Raw genomic sequence first — 17,788 nt, forward strand, 5'->3', positions numbered from 1 at the left:
TAGTCTCAGGAGTCCAGTCTTATATTACAACTAGTTGCACTCTGTGCATTTAAAGGTACTTTCTTTAGCAAAATATATGCTTCAAAATTGTGTTCCAGAGGTTCCCTCTGCTTGACTCAAACTTTAGTGTTAAAGGTGCCTTTAAGCAGTTTTATGGTAGGCTTTCGCTGAGAGAGTATAGTGATCACTTGGGGTATTATATTACCGGTCCTCAAAAATTTGCAACTATTTGCCCTGTATTTTGTCCTGCCAGATACTTGACAGCGCCACCCCCCCCCCCCCAAACAAACACAGGACTGGGCCTCTTTAACTTGAGGCATGGAGAGCAGGCGTCCATTAGAAATAAACAGGCTATGTCATGGCTTTTGAAATAATGCTCCCCTCCCTCAAAGGTATGAATCATATTTTCACGTCAGTATTTCATGGGAAGATTTTAATAAAATGTTCATATCGGTCCGGGCCACTTACTTGCCCTGTCTCCTTTGTTGTCCCTGGTTGGCTAGTTCGTCTGGTTGAAGTTTGAACTTGACACAGCAGCTGTTGCTAACTGAAATGCAACGCCCGCACGCCAAGGCTTCGGGCCAGGGTCACGCTGCGGAGGTAGCCAGCGCAGGCGAATAATAAGAATAACAGCGAAACTGAGGGAGCGGCCTCCCTGAAACCCAGCGCCGCCGCCGCTGCCCGCGCTCCCTCTGCAGCAGCCAGCGGCTCCCGCTGCTGCTGACTCATTCGCTCCCAGCCAGGCTGTCCCTCCCCCTCGGGCTCTCCCCTCGCCGCACGGCGGCTCGGCTACAAGAGCAGCCCCAGCCTGGCGCGCACGCAGCTCAGTCAGTCAGTGGCACTCGCAGCGCAGCAGCGGCCGCCTCCACCAGGCATGGCACAGGGCTCTACCTCACTATGGCAGCAGCAGCGCGACACAGCACCCTCGACTTCATGCTCAGTGCTACAGGTGAGCCACAGGGGGAGGCGCCCACTGGGGGGCTCCCCTCAGCCCCTTCTCTCCCCAGCCCAGCCAGCTCTGCGCCGCCTCGCCTTTCCGCCTCTGGCTCTTGAGGCGTAGGAGAGCGGTTGGGCGCTCCGCCAGCCCGCAGCCCTGCCTCCTGCACAGCAATGGCTCGCTGCAGGCCCTCGCCGTCCTACTCTCAAGCCGCGGGCAGAGCCAGAGCGAGAACCAGGGTGCGTTTCGCCGCTGCCTCGTCTGCCTCCAAAGCATGGGCGCATGCACCCCCCCCCCCCCCATGAAGCTCCTTTTGCCGCCAACTCCTGTACCTTCTGGGCTCCTACCTTCGGCCTCTTCCCCATGAGTTGACCCCCCCGCCCCCCGGTTCGTAATCATTTTTCTGCCCTTCGCGTATACAGCTCCTCCCCTCCAGATATGCAGATTCCCCGAGGCTCAGCCCCCCTCTCCCTCGTCTCCAGCCATACAGATTTCTTCGCCGCTGCCTCCCCCCAATGTATTACTGCTTTCCCCCATGCTTTGCCATTCATTTTACTAACACCTCCCGCCGCTTATCTATCTGCCGAAAATAGGCTAGCGAGGGCCTTCCTCACGCATTGTTTTGTGCCCCTAAAAATGAGCTAAAATGCTGTCCCACGTTTGCAAAATTGACTTCGCAACGCCAGCATTTTTTAAAAAGTATGCGGTATTTTAAAGTATGCTGTAAAGTATTTTTGGTGGAAGGGTTGAGCGTACATGCTTGCAGCCGCATGCGTGACCTTAATCTGTCCCTTAGGCGGGTGGCTTCTTTTTTTCTTCTCCCTTTTGCAGCCGGTGGAGAGTAGGAAAGGTTATTTTCACCAGTAATACTGATTGTTATGTAAGGAAATAATCTATTGATATGGTAAATTTGGGCTGAGGGAGAAGAGTTCAAGACAGTTAAGTGGATTATCGGTGGAATGTGTGCATGTTTTAATACAATATATTTTTTAAAAAAATCTAGCAGGCAATGAAAGACCAGGAAGTGCCTTTTTTTATGGACAGAATTAGAAATGTCTTGCCTTGTTAAAGATGGGAGAAATTAAAGAAAACAGAAACGTGTGGTTACACCTTTCTCCCTCACCTTAGAAAATAAGAGGGAACTTGCAGGAATGTAGCCTTATCTTGTATCTTGATAGGTCTCTACGCACAATACAGTGAATTGCGGTAGTTAATAATAACCTATATTGCAGACCTTCAGGACAAACAACCAACTTAGTTCCAGAGGACTGCATCTTACCTCTAGAGTTTTAATGGTGTTTGGGAAGTTTGGCCAATAATTTACTTACTAGTAAAATGCCTTGAATTATAATCATAGAGTGGAAGGAGGGCTTATGCACTGCAAGTGTCCATAGGGTACATGTCACAAAGACATGCATCTCCATTCCATAGGGTAGAGGCGCAGCCACCTACTTTCATAGCCCTAACCCCCACCCCCTCAGTGTTTTTAACAAATTCAGACTTAATTTTTTGTTGTTGAACATTGTAACTATTCACATAGAGGTGAAAATATCACTTTTCATTGTGAAGACATAAAATGTGAGCTGCATGTCTGTATAAATTAGACTTTCATTTTGCAGTATGCACATGTAATTGGAAGCTGCTGTGGCTTTCCAGTATGGAATGAATAATACTGTTCTCTATTAGGATGAGAGACCATACATCCATTAGGATGAGAGCTGGGCAAGAGGCCTGTTCTGAATGCAGTGGACATATTTGATCTTGATATCTTTACTATGCAAAATACTGAAATCTCAGCAAGAATGAATGACAAGAAAAATACACTGCAGACCATCCTTCCTTAAAATCTCAAATTTAAGGAATTTAAATTTTGATGAAAGACAATATGTTGGCAGTTGATTATTTGACAGTTTCTTGTAAGGACAGTTTCTGTTTAGTTCCAGACTTACATATATTTTTGTGTTAAATCACAGGGATTTGGCATTACTAATAGTACTCAATGCTGCAGATGTTCAGATTGGCACCACAACATAAGTTTTGATGGATAGTTCAAAGCTTGTTGCTTAGTTGTTGGTTTCTTATAGTTGGGATTGCATCTGTGTAAATTAAAGGTCAGGACCCAGCAGCCTCTAAAGAAGTTGTGGCCCCCGAAGAATATTGTCAGCTTCCCCACTCACCATTGTGAGCTCAGGAGTAAAAAAGGAATGAGAAAGAAGTGCTGGCTGTAACTGAAATTTGCTGGCTGGTTATTTGTGGGAAGTGAGTCTTAGGTCTGCCAGTAGCCATTCACTTCTGTAAGTGGTTCTCTGGCAAAATTATAAATCATGCCCATCATTCTCCAAATTGTTTGTGCTATGTAAGATAGCTGTGGAATCTGTTTTTTTGGCAATCTAAGTCTAATTATATATCTGTAAGCTCCATAGGCCAGAATCCAAAGTATCATGGAACTAGTATTTTCAGCCCAAGGGGACTGATGGCTTGTTGTTTGAACAGAAACCCTCTTGAAAATGAGGAGAGCTTCAAAAGAAGTTTGTAGTGTGTCAAGGGGTGGAGTTCTGCTATTCTGGGAGAGAAAGTCCCTTGTGAACCTATCACCTCTTTAGATCCTCGGCATAGTATTTTATACTGGTGGCATCAGTGTAAAACACTGCAAGCAAATGGCATTCTGTGATGTGAGGATGCGGGGTGGGGGGGGGAATGTTCTACTGATCTGCATGTCAGCAGCAACTGCAATGACACAGTAATAGTGATAGCATAATTTATTTATCTGTTGGATTTTTTTGCACCACTTTTAATCCCAAAATAGGTTTCTAAAATGGTTTATAGTAACCATTTTTCTGGCAATGCTACTATACTATACTGATCCCACAGGCAAAACACATAGGGCTTATCAAGCTTAATAAACTTTTTCCCCATTGCGCCTGTCTTTTTTTTTTTTTGCCTTCTCTTGTTTTGATTTTTAGAGTGGCCCTCTCCTTTGGACTATTATGGTAACAAAATGCAATATAAAATGCCAATCAGAGAAGAAGACAAATGGTGTTCAAGGATGAGTCTCTCTTCAGGCACGATGAAGGGATGTCTTCCGCCTTTCCCTCTTATCTTGAAATTTGTAGCTTGGGAAGAGAGATCTCTTAGCCACAGTTGGATCCAAGCATGATGGGAAGGTGTTAGTAATGTGTAATTGAATTGTCTTTTAGTCTTGACCCCTTCCTGCCATTTTTACTTATTTCTGTACTGCGAGACACCTTTGTGGAGTGTTGCTGTACTTAATCTGGAAATAAGACTTCACAGAAAGATTATGAATGTTTAAAAACTAACTAATAAGTTACTTCCTTACACTCTGTACCCATTAAACTCATGTCCTCAATGTCTACTTGTGTTAGCATTTGTTTTTAGAATAAAGAAGAGAAAGCAGTATTTTGTTGTGGTGGCACTACTACTGAATAGTGGTGCCAAGGGAGAGGGTCTTCTAAGTCCTAAGGGGGGAACTGGTGGAAATGGGTATAACTCTTATATATGAGTACTGGCACCTTTAAAAAAAACAAAGAAATCTCTGAAAGTAACAGCTTTTTCTGAGTAATTTTTGAGGTTATTTTGTGCAAGAAGCATTTATATTTGTGTATTCATTAGTTGTTGAAATTGGCCAACTACTGAGATTAACAGTGCAATCCTATGCAAAGTTACTCCAGTCTACGCCCATTGATTTCAATAGGCTTAGACCATAGTAACTTTGCATAGGGTTGCACTGTAACTGATATAAAAAACCAGATTCAACAGTGATAATGAATTCAACTTCCAGTAAAGCCAGTAGGGGGGGTTTAGGACCATCTGACTGTAGGTTCTGCTGGTGCTTAGTGTGGGGCAGAATGTATCTTGCTGCAGATTCAGCATCTCTTTAACTGCATAATCAATTTTGTGGCTGAAAAACATTCCTTCCCCCCATCTAGGGATGTAAAAGTTCTGGAAATTTTGAAGCCATGAAAAAAAAGTGTGACCCCCTTTCAGAAATTTGGGGGAAAATTGAAATATGTGCAATACTTACAGTCCTATCAAACCTAATTCTTCAACTTTAACAACATAAAATGAATCCTTTACAACTTACATAGCATGTAAAATTGCAATATTTGATATATTTATGGAATGTAAAATTATAAATGCCTTAGTTTTCTACAAGCAAAATACAAATATACCCAAAATGCAAGCTGATGTACCCTAGGCTACCTTACCACATGCATCTTAATTTTTGCTATGTGAAACGTAGGAAAAATAGGAGAAACAGAAAATGCAAACTTTGTGATAAATTACATATAAAATTTAGTATTTGGTCAGAAAAAGTGTCTCACACAATAAAACTAATAACATCTTTGTAGTTAAACTTTATAACACTAAAGCATTGAACTAGTCAGTCGTTTATTGTTAGAATACATATTATAGCATTTTATTTGTGTACAAAATTAGTCATTTTTTTAAAAAAAGCAGCAACACTTCAAGTCACTAATCAGAATCAGTTTCTGAAATTTTGATTCTGAGCCTTCATATTTTTACTCTTATGCAGCTCCTTGGAAAAGTTGAGGTTTGCACAATTGAAACAAGCATCTCCTTCACACCTTCTAGGTGCAGAAATACATCTTAGATTTAAGAGCTGTATATGCCTACAGCATGCCCACCTTGTCTTTAAAAGCATTTCACACATTCTAAAAGAGAACATTTTATAGGAGTTTATAAAATTACTCTCAAAAACCTCTATTTTCCTGTCAGAAAAACTGGGAAGAAAAGGCCGCAGAAAAAACCTTGCCACTCCAATTTTCCTGTTTTTTTCCCCACAAGCCTTCCCATCTCTACACCCATAAGTCTCCTATGCTGTGGTGTTGCTTTTTAAAAACAAGGATGTGTTTGAAGGAGAGAAGGACGTAGGGAAATGTGCACATATGGAGGCTGCCAGGAGGCAGGAAATGGGGGTAAAGGGGAGCATGAAGTACCCCTTGCAAGTCCTTGCAGGTTCCCCACCATGCAGCTGGGTCTAGCTCAGTTGGCACCATGCAATGTGTTATAAGATAAAATGGGAAGACTTTGAGGCTGGTTCAAGTGGGAAAGTGGTTGTGGTGGAAAGGGGTGGGCCAACAGTGAGGCAGTAGATGACACCCTTTTTTTTTTTTTACAGTGCTGTTAATATGAAACACAGGTGTGTGTTTTTGTGTGTCCATGTGTCCAAATTTCTGCATGCTGAGAATATTGGTGGTGGTTAAGTTGATTACTCTTGTTCTTTTGAACCGTATAGTATATGTTTAGAATGCAAAAATATAATTGTAGTTCCATGTGCAAAGGTGTTACGTAGCTAAAGCTGAACGTTGTGGTTCTTCTGATAACAAACTAGACTCAAGCCTTATCTATAGTGGCTCTGCAGAACAAACAGCACGAAGAATTAGTCAGTCTGTACTATCAAAGCATGCAGGTGTTGTCCTGAGTAAGCACAGATGTTATCTGCTGACTAAGCAAGTCCTTTTTTAATTCAGTCACCTAGTTGAAGGCTGTCTGCAGTTATATATCATAATTTTTATAGGCTTATATTTTTTAAAGTAAAATATAGAGGTCTAGGCTTTTGTGGTGTGTTTATTATGATGACACCTTTATCACCCAAGGGGCCTTCAAGGCAGCTAATAAAGTTATAAATGCAACACCAGTATACTAAACCATATTAGCAATCAAACCTCCAAACCATGAACAGGTGTTTGCGACTAGCATTGTAAAGTGAAGAGTAACTGTGAATATCATTGGGCTCAATTAAGAGAGTGTGCTGTCTTGACTGAGCTGGAGAAAGGTTCAGTAACATATACTAAGAGCGAAGTGGCCCTGACTGGAGGATACTTAAATCCACAGACTGGAGCCATGAATGAAGAAGACAGATCTTAAAACACGCTGGAAAAATGCCCCTGGTTTGCAGAAAAATTGGATTTTTTTAAAAAAATTGTGGTTTTAAAACCCAAAATGATAAAAGGAATGTCTGTCGTTTTAACCAGATGCCCTCAGTGGTTGTTGGTAGGTGACCATAATAGTTTGACCAGTTTTCCAGGTTTGGTTGCTGGCAATAAAAGACTTGAGGAAGGACTTATTGGTGCCAGGCCGAGAAGCAACCACCAGGTAACTTGATACCCCATGACTTACCTGTAGGGTTGCCAGTCTCATGCTAGGGGCGGGGTATCCCCTGCTCCCACCCTCCACCCCCCATGCCTACTTACCTGGCCAGTGGGAGAGGGCTTCCCAGGAACATGCGTTCCTGTGAGTCCAATCCAGGCTGGATGGGGCCACTGCGGAGCAGGGGAGCACTCTTGCACTCTGCAGCGGCCCATAACGGCCAAATAGGGCCTGAATCGGCCCAAATTTGGTTGGATCAGGCTGCTGTGGAGTGCAGGAGCACTCTCATGCTCTACAACGGCCTGATTCAGGCCCGATATAGGCTGATTTGGGCCCGGATCAGGCCGCTGCAGAACGCGGAAACACTCCCATGCACCACAATGGCTCAATTTGGATCCGCCATCTCCTGCCAGGAGAACAGGGGGACCTGGCAATCCTACTTACATGAGTCACCCAGACCTGGCTGCTTGCTCACTGCCCAGAAGCAGGCAAAAAATTGCAGGATTCCTGGACAAACTGGCCTGGAGGAAAATTCCTTCCTGACTGCAAAGTGATGATCTATTTCCATAGACATATAAGAAAGAGCCATAAGGACAGAACAGTGGCTCATCCCTTCCTGCCCTCCCTTTTCTAGTGCTTGCTCTGTCCTTCTGGCAGCTCTATTTTATTTTCATACTTTAAAAAACTACACTTGCAGATACAACATTCTGTTGTCAGATGCACCCAAGAAGTGACTGAGTTGAAGAATGTTTAGTTGGTTGCTGCAACCAAAGATATCTTTTAAAATTATGATCCATAGTTGCACCAAGTGGAACCAAGAATGGATGGCTGAAAGCAGCAGAAATAAAGTTTACAGAATTTTGCTGATTTGCATGCAAAAGCAGTGGAAGAGGTCCAGTGAAAGAACACAAAGATAGCAGGGCAAATCAACACTCTGCTGGTCAGGATCCAACTACTGCCATGAGTTCAGCAGGTGGCCTTGGTTAAACTGCTCCTCTCAGCCCAGCTACAGGCCAGTATTGTGGGGATTATAATAATTCTGACTTTGTTTACCACTCTGTGTGGGATGCTAATCTAGACAGAGTGGTATGTAAGTGCAGTTATTGTTGTTATTATTACTTGGCATATTGAGGAACTATATTTGACATTTTCAAACATTGAAAATGATTTGTGTTGTGGTTCTTTGTTGCATCACTTATATGGTTAAAGGAGAAAAATGTACTCCAGATCGGATATTCTTTCTTATTTTTGATGTGAAGAGATAGTTACTGTGTTATTAGTTTCTGAGAGAGGTTTTTTTTTTTTACTGTTACTGAAACATTTCCCATGATAATGACTGGATTTTGCATATATCTTAATATGGTTTTCAAGATCAATGTTGGGCAAACTTAAATTTGTTTATTGCTTTAGTAACAAAAAATGAACTATTTATAATTAACTTAGCATATTTATCTGCTATCTTCTGTTTACTGAGGCTGACAACCAGCTAAAACTTTGTGTGACTGCATCTGAGCTGCAAATTAATAAAATTTCATCCCTCAGATCCTGGAAAGTTCTATAAATGAGCTTCCTGTTGGTTTGATCTATAAATAGTTAGTGGATAGAAAACGAAGGTGTTTCCTGTTATATCTGATTCATAAATATGTTTAGAAAATTATTCTAATTTTAGCATTGTGGGAGGTGCTTGCTATAAGACCAATCGTTTTAGTAGACGTGATTCCACGTATGAGGATTACACATTCATTTTGAAGAAAACTTGTGAACAAATATGAGTTTGCATATTCGTTTTACATACGTATTAGGCCTTATATATGCATTTTGTAAGACACTTCATATAGTATGTATGTTGTATATGTGAACTATAATGCATGTGTTTGACTGAGGTACACAGTCATGTGCCCATACAGGTACACAAACCAGGGAGGTGGGCTTGCCTAGGCTCTGTTTGTTAAGTAGAGAGAGTAGAAAACATTTTTGCTACCATATAATGCCTAACGGTCTTATTTCCTATTATGAATGTACTTTGTTTAAAATGCATGTCTTAGGTATTCTTAAATTGTAGTATTTCACAGCTTATATACCATTGAGTTCAATTTAAGGAGGCTGTGTATCATCAGATTGCCACCTAGAAGATGATACTAAATTTTTGTATCACAGATTGGTATATTAGCATAACATGTGACTCTTCTGGATGGAAGACTGGTTTATACAATGATTGTATTTGTATTACGGTAATATAATCTGGGTCCTGTCTAGCAGAGATGATGCAAGCACCATTTGTGTACAGGCATTAGACTGGAGTTAGATTCAGTGATTAATCTGTAGTACGATAACTATATAGAGAAATAAATCAAATCATGGATATGGGACCAGGGATGACATCAGCAGGTATACTGGAAATTACACTGTGGAAGATTTTTTGCTCTTAGCTATAATGATTCATAAATTGAAAACTAAAGGTTTACTGAATAAAAAAGTACAAGATTAATGGTAAATAGTAACTCTTCCTGAGATGAATATCAGACTATCGTGTTTGAAAAGCCAAATAAGTTTTTACTTTTTTCAGCAATCTCAAATCATAGAATGCTCTGGTTACAGCTTTGACTTTTGTTTCAGCTCAGATCTGGTCACTTTAACTAGATATCCCATAATCTCTCTCTGCTCTGTAGTTTTTGCAATAGAAATTAAATCTTAACAAAGATTGGGTGAGCTTGGCACCTATTTAGAAATTGCTTTTTTAAACAGTTCAGTAATTTTAAACAATAGATGGTTTAGCATGTGAGTCATTCTGCCTACAATTATATAAACAATAGTTTATAATATAAAGTTTGTTTGGGAGCATTGCTTTGTTTTTCTCCTGAGAGAAGTTTTTGGTGAAAAAGCTGTTGTGAATGGAAGCAAAGATAGATTTGCTTAGTTCATGAGAGCTTTAAAATATTAAAGGAATTATTATTCCATTTGATTTCTGTGTTTGTTGACTGTTGGTCTCTGTCTTTTACTTTTTAGCTGATTGTAATGCCGTTTTTAAAGGTCTACAATCCATCTTCCAAGAGCAGGAAATGACAGAGACTATTCATAACTGGGGAGATCTTGGTTATTTAGCAACATATGTCAATAAAAATGGCAGGTGAGTTGAATTTTTGGCCCATGATTTGTGAAGACCATAACAAGTATAAAGTGAAGATATTTTTAGACTGTATATTCATTTAAAGGCAGGTAAATTTATAGTAAATTTAAGTTCAGATAATTCTGGAACATCTTTTTTGGTTGTATTTTCTTTTGTATTCTGGTGAGATTTTATTTCACATTAAGAAAACTTAATTCTGTGCATACTTGAAGGATTGATTTGAGAGTGGGGGATTATTGCAAGGTGAAATTGGAGCTTGTTTCCTTGGTATATTATGTGTTGTAACCTTGGAAACAAGACTTGGAAGACTAAAGAAGCCAGGTAAGACTAGTGCCGTTTAAACAATTGGCTTTATTTAAGATGATTCAGAAGATAGCCTTGTAAGGGGGAGAAACAAAAAAAAACTTGTACATATTTTTATTGATTTTACTTGTCTGCAATGCACAGTATTTATTCATTCTCCTTTATATGCATTTATTTATAACATTTATATGCCTCCTTTCCACCCAAAATATGGTCCCCCAATATAGCAGCCACAAATATTAAAACATTTAAAACATTAAAATAACATTCAAAATGTATATAGAAATACAACAAAAAAATAGAAATATAAACAAACACACAAACCAAGGAGGAGGTCAATAAGAGTTTACTGGGGTTGTGCAAAACAAAACAAAAAGGACTTCACCCACTGGCAGAAGGCAATAACAGAAGGAGACTAGCAAATCTCCCTGGTGCAGGTTTTTTGAAGTTTTGGTGCGATGACAGAGAAGTCTCTTTCCTGGGTTGGCACCTATCTAGCCTCAGATGACAGGGGAACCTGAAGCAAGGCCTCTGAAGACGATTGGAGTTGATGGCTAGGTTCATATAGGAGAAGGCAGTCCTTAAGGTATGCTGGTCCCAAGCCTTGAATTGAGCTCAGAAACAAATTGGAAGCCAGTGTAGATGAAACAAGATTGGAGTGATAGCATCCCTATGACCAGTCAACACTCTGGCAGCGGCATTCTATACTGGTTGCAACTTCTGGACAGTCTTCAAGGGTAGCCCCACTTAGAGCCCATTGCAGCAACCTAATCTAGATGTTACCAGGGCAAACACCACAGTGGCAAGAACGTTTGTGCCAAGGAGAGGCTGCAACTGGTCACACAGAACAGCTGTGTGGGGTCCAAAGATGGATTCTTCAGAAGGGGCCTTACCACTGCCTTCCAAGTTGCTATCTCCACGTTTTGTTTCAGTGAATTCCACAAGTTAACTATGTGCTGTGTGAAGAAGTACTTCCTTTTATTTGTCCTGAAACTCCCACCCATCAGCTTCAGTGGACCCTCGGTTTTGTCCACTCTCGTCGCACCATGCATAATTTTATAGAATTTTAAGAGTTTTAACTGATCCTTATAAGGCAATTGCTCTAGCTCCGTGATAATTTTAGTTGCCCTTTTCTGTAGCTTTTCAAGCACTACAATGGGGTGGGGTGACCACAACTGTACACAGTATTCTAAGTCTAGTCTCGTCATAGATTTGAATAAGAGCAGCATGACAGTGGCAGTTTTATTCTCTTTGCCTGTCCTAATTATGGCCAGCATGGAATTTGCCTTTTTCATGGCAGCTGCAGATTGGGTCAACACTTTCATCAATCTATCTCCTATGATCCCAAGATCCTTTTCTTGGTCAGTCACTGCCTGCTCAGAGCCCATCTGTGTATATGCGAAGTTAAGATTTTTAGCCCCAGTATGCATCACTTTACGCTTGCTTACAGTGAGTCTTATTTGCTATATTAATGGTCATTCCCCCAGTATGGAGAGATCATTCTGGAACTCTTTGCAGTACGTTATTGTTTTAGCCACCCTACTCAATGTGGTGTCATCTGCAAACTTCGCCACCTCAATACTGGCCCCTAATTCCAGTGCATTCGTGAACAAATTGAAAAGCACCAGTCCCAGTGCTTGGGTCACCCCACTGCTCACATCCGTCCACTGTGAGAACTGACCAGTACTCTGCTTCCTGTTTTTTCCAATTTCCAATCCATAAGAGGACATGTCCTCTTAGCCCCTAACTGTGAAGTTTGCTCAGTAGTCTTTGGTGAGGGACCTTGTCAAAATCCTTTCTGAAACCTAAATAAACAATATCTACTAGCTCATTCTTGTCCACATGTTTACTGACACTTTAAAAGAACTCTAAAAGGTTAATGAGACAGGATTTACCTTTGCAAAATATATGCTGGTTTTTATTCAGCAAGATTTGCCCTTCTATATGCTTGATAATTTTATCTTTAATAATGCTTTCCATCAATTTACCTGGATCCTTTTAAAAAAATGGATATTACATTGACCACTATCCAGTCTTCTGGTACAGAGGCTGATCTTAGAGACAAGTTATATATCTTAGTTAGAAGATCAGCATTTGAGTTCTTTAAGAACTCTGGAATGGATACCATCTGGTCTGGTGATTTGTTAGTTTGCAATTTGTAAATTCTAAAATTCTCTCCCTGCTACGATTATTTGCCCAAGCTTCTCCCCCCCCCCCCCCAAAAAAACCCCATCTGTTCAGGAATAGTTATTTGCCCTATATCATCACCAGTGAAGACAGATAAGAAGCAGTCACATTACCCTCCTTTAGTCCTCTTTTAATTCCACTGTCATCCAGTGTTCCAACTGCTTCCCTCCCTGGTTTCCTGCTCCTGATGTATTTAATAATGGTTTACTGTTGGTCTTAATGCTTTCAGCAATATGTTTCTAAAAATCCTTTTTCATCCTTGATTATACCCTTGCATTTCCTTTGTGCAAATGTTTGGTTTTTTGTTTGCCTCATTTGAGTTTCTGAAGATAGTCTTTTTCTGTCTAATACCTTCCTTTACGCTGCTTGTTAGTCATGCTAGTGACTTTTTGGACTTTGTACTATTTTTCCTAGTATACATTCAGCCTCTAGTATTGAAGTTTTGAGTAACTCCCAAGACTTACCAAGAGATTGGACTCTCCTGGCTGTTCTTTTCAACTCTGAATGTCCTAGGTTCAATCCCTGGCATATCCAGTTTTCTTTCTTTATTTATGCCCTGCAGCTCTTCTTGATTCATATCAGCCAAAGGATTATTTATTTTTTAATTAAATATTTCTGTGCCACTATTCCACTCAATTCAGGGCGCCCAAGGTAGTGAACATTGAAACACTTCAGACATTTAAAGGTATTCAAAATACACATATATGTAAAATATTTAAAATATAGGTGATGTGAAAGACCTTGGCATAAGACCATGGAGAACCACTTCCGATCTGGGTAGAAATCACTGAGCTGGATGGACGGATGGTTTGATTCAGTATAAAGCTACTTCATGGGTATCCCAAATGTTGAAGGTATTACAAATTCTTTATAAATACTCCAACATTATCAAATACTGAGAAACAAATACTAAATGAGGCCCATAACCTAGGGGGAAATAACAACAACAGTATTTGATTTATACACCACCCTTCACGACAACTTAACACCCACTCAGAGCAGTTTACAAAGTATGTTATTATTATCCCCACAGCAATCACCCTGTGATGTGGGTGGGGCTGAGAGAGCTCCAGAGAGCTGTGACTGACCCAGGTTCACCCAGCTGGCTTCAGGCGGAGGAGTGGGGAATCAAACCCAGTTCTCCAGATTAGAGTCCCGTTTCTCTTAACCACTACACCAAACTGGCTCTTCAATAATTTCAGAGCCAACAATGAATAAAACTCCTAGCTTAAATAGGTTGCCAGATGAATATTCTACAAACATTTTAGAATCATTCATCTTTTCGGTGTCTTTGTACACAAATACTAGATTCTCTCAGGGTCCAGTTGGACCAGCAGCAACCTTGGTTATGATTGGTTCTTTCCCTGCATTTTTTTTCTCAGGGGACTTTAAAATGTGGGTGGTGTGGGCCTGGTACCTTTTGCTTAGATTCAGTGATTTTTCTTACATCAGATAGATACGACTAGTGTTCGCAACTAAGCACTTTAGATAAAAACTGCATGCAGGCTTGAATACTTATAACAAATAGAAGTAATTTTTCTGGACATATTCTTACTTTGTTTAATAAATAATAATCTCGAATGTTTCAGTTCTTGAAATTTGTCTTGTTCTTGTTTTGTAGTTTTGCCAATCTACGAATTTATCCTCATGGGTTGGTGTTGGTTGATGTTCAGAGTTACAATGATATGAAAGGAGAAGAAAAAACAGAGCAGGTAATACATAACTTTGATAAAGTTACATAAAGCACAAGTAGAAGTTTCAGAAAAATGGAAGTAGTGGTGTTTGAAATATACCCGAATATGCACATGAATCCTTTTAAAAATAATTTTTATTTTATTAATAAGATTAAAAGCCCAATAAAGGGGCAGAGAAAAAAAATTAAAGAAAATGGGAATAAAAAGAGAAAAACAAAAATTAAAGAAAGTAAAAACAAAGAAAATAATACATTTCATTTTCCATTTTCCTCTACAATACCTGTTATATCTTCAAACATTATACTTGTAGTTTTAATATCTCTAAAATTTACATTTTCAATACTGCCTCCCTTCTATTTATTTTTCCCAAGTTTATCTTCTTAAATATCAAATCCACAAATCATCAATTCATTATCATCTCACGCAGAAAGTCAATAAGGGGTTTCCAATTAACCATGAAAATAGACAGCGTTTTATCTCCGATCAAAGTTGTAAGTTTAGCCATCTCCACTAACTCCATCATTTTCACAATCCAGTCATCCATTGAAGGCAATACTATACTTTCCCATTTTTGTGCATATAAAAGCCTAGCCGTCGTTGTCGTATATAGAAATAGAATACCATATTTATTTTCAAACTGTTTATCCATTAGTCCCAACAAAAAGCCTTCTTGTTTAAATTGTATGTTGATCTTCAAAATGTTCTGTATCATATGAATTTGTGACCAATTTTTTTTGCTTTAAGACAAGTCTACCAAAGATGATAAAATGTTCCTTCATGTTGTTCACATTTCCAACATTTGTTTGATATACTTTTGCTCATTTTTGCTCACTTATCAGGAGACATATACCACCGATACACCATTTTGTAAAAAATTTCTTTTAGTGTGAAACTCAAAGTGAATTTAAGTCCTTTTACCCACATATTTTCCCATTGGTCCATTTGTATATTATGCCTAAAATTTTTGGCCCGTTTTACCATACAGTCTTTCACACATTCTTCTTCCATTTCAAATTTCAACAAAAGTTTGTACGTTTTGGAAATAACGTGTTCATCATTTGTACAAAGCTCTTCTTCAAATTCTCTCTTATTGGAGTCAAGCCACATAATTTTTTATCCGATTTAAACATTTCTAGCAATTGTGCATTGACATTTATAGCCTTTAGCTATTAGATCTTCTCTTGTCTTCAATTTACAGTCTCCTTGTGAGAACTCGAATAATTCTCCATTTGTCAGCCATCTCTGTTTAGTTGTCATTTCACAAAATAAAAAGAAGCAGTGACAATGGACATGCTTGATGTGTTCCTTTTTGTATCTCACATGGTTTAGTTATTCTCCATTAACAATAATTTTAGTAGTCTGTAAAGTGTAAATTATTATAAAATTCTCCCTAAAATTCATCTTTTCCAAAACTTGGAACAGGAAACTCTAGTTCAAATTGTCCAAGGCCTTCTCTGCATCCAAGAAAATTAGAGCTGCTTGTTTTTCATTGTTGTTCATCCAAGTATTCCACTATATCCAATACAGTTCTAACATTGTCTTTAAATTGTCTTTTGGGCAAAAAGCAACTTTGATCTTCATGAATAAAGTCTTTGAGAAAGTCTTTCTGCTAATATCATGGTAGTAGTAGTAGATTCTTTATTACAGCACTTAGCCAATACACTAATATCATGGTAAATAGTTTGTAGTCGTTCTTCAACAATGATATAGGTCTATAATTTTATGCTAGTGTCAAATCTTGCCCTTCTTTGGGTTTCAGTGTAATATTAACAACTTTCTCTGGCATCCTCCCAACGAAATTGAATTCATTGCATTTTGCAAAGGTACTAAAATCTCATCTTTGAAGCATTTATAATATTGGCCTGATAATCCATCAGGACCTGGTGACTTCCCAGTTTTCATCTTTTTAATTGCTTCTACTACTTCTTGAATCATTGGGCCGTTCACCACCTGTTGTTCTTCCATAATTTTGGATAGCTTCTGTTTTGTTAAGTAATCATTCAGTTTCTTTGAAGGCATCCTACTTTCTGTATAAATTTGAATAATACTTTTAAAAAGTCTTTTGAATGGCCCCGTTTTCTGTTAGCATAGTATTCCCATCTTGCAGTTGTAAAATCATCTATCTCTTTCTCTGTTTTCAGTCTGTGCCAACCACCTTCCCAGCAAATTTGAAGTTTCTCTGCTTAGCAAAGTTCATTTCCCCCCCTTATTGTTAACATTGATAGCTGTTGCTGTAAGCAGTTTCTCTTGTTGCACCTTGACGTTCCCCAGCACTTTTAAAAAATTCTCCTTCCTTTAAAAAAAATTTCTTGCAGAATACTTCGAATTTTTTCCTTTTCTTCAATTCCAAATCATGACTTGTGAAATGGCATCTTATAAATACTTAACTTGCGTCCCAAATCATTCTTAAATGCGTACCCTTATTCAAATTTAATTCAAAAAATTCTTTCAGCCTTTTTTTTACAATCCTCTACAATTTCCTCTTTCTGTAGTAAAGATACATTTAATTGCCACCAAAATGTATTGGATTTTGTTCTATAACTTACACTTACAGGATTATGGTCAGAAAAAAACTGTGGCAATATCTCCACTTTACCAATTTTGGTCACCAAATTGTTCAATACCCAGACCATAGCTATACATGACGAAGATTTATGTCTCAGAGTAGAATGTATATTCTCTTTTTGTCTCCAAACATCCACCAAACCCATATTATCAATCATGTCAAAACAAATGTTTGATGATTTGCCTTGAGTATCTTTTTTGTTTTTCTCAGAACGTCTATCTATCTGTGGAGAAACTACACAATTCCAATCCCGCATCAAACAGCAGTTTTCATAGGACAGATCCGCCAGTTTTTCCCAAAGATATTTGTAGAACCTCCCCTCTTCCTCATTTGGTGCATAGATTCCCGCCCCCAAAGTTTTGCACATGAATTCTTTGAGATAAATTTGATAAAATGCGATTGATAAACGTCCTGGTTTAGAAAGGAAGAATATTATATTTAATGGTGTATCTTTAGAAAGCTATTATACAAAAAAGAAGAAAGGCTTTCCTTATACTTCTCTTTCCACATTTTTTAATCGAGTTGCACGAACACCCAGCAGCCTGTTATAAGAAGATAGAGAGTGGTTGGACTTCCATCCGGACAGCAGCGTAAGTGGGAATTAAATGCAAGGAGCTCTTTTAAACGCTCAGAATAGCAAATAAATTTAAAGTTTTAAATGAATGAAATGGTAAAATGTAAACTTGGAGGCTATAGAGGCGTGAATGGCCACTGCACTTTTGTGGTATGAGCCAGCGTGGTGTAGTGGTTCCACTTAGTGGAATTGCCTGACTGAGGAGGTCAGGAGGGCTCCCTCACTTCTGTCATACTGCAGAAAGTGCAAAATGGAAATGTTCAGTAGG

General features: G+C 39.1%; 1 protein-coding gene and 1 long non-coding RNA gene across 2 annotated transcripts in view; one reads left to right on the forward strand and one right to left on the reverse strand.

Moving 5' to 3' along the window:
* LOC129326513 (uncharacterized) overlaps window positions 1–555 on the reverse strand; it is a 46,957-nt gene extending 46,402 nt beyond the window's left edge. Inside the window, exon 1 of the long non-coding RNA XR_008596701.1 lies at window positions 469–555. This is a non-coding gene — a long non-coding RNA (uncharacterized LOC129326513). The remainder of the gene's footprint in view (window positions 1–468) is intronic.
* A 252-nt stretch (window positions 556–807) lies between these two features.
* The window catches only part of SMS (spermine synthase), a 46,830-nt gene continuing 29,849 nt past the window's right edge, over window positions 808–17,788 (forward strand). Inside the window, exons 1-3 of the mRNA XM_054974709.1 lie at window positions 808–949; window positions 10,076–10,196; window positions 14,308–14,398. Of these exons, the coding sequence (XP_054830684.1) occupies window positions 898–949; window positions 10,076–10,196; window positions 14,308–14,398 (264 nt within the window). The 5' untranslated portion in view covers window positions 808–897. The remainder of the gene's footprint in view (window positions 950–10,075; window positions 10,197–14,307; window positions 14,399–17,788) is intronic.

The sequence above is a fragment of the Eublepharis macularius genome, chromosome 3 (genome assembly GCF_028583425.1).
Source record: "Eublepharis macularius isolate TG4126 chromosome 3, MPM_Emac_v1.0, whole genome shotgun sequence".
NCBI classification, from domain to species: domain Eukaryota; kingdom Metazoa; phylum Chordata; class Lepidosauria; order Squamata; family Eublepharidae; genus Eublepharis; species Eublepharis macularius.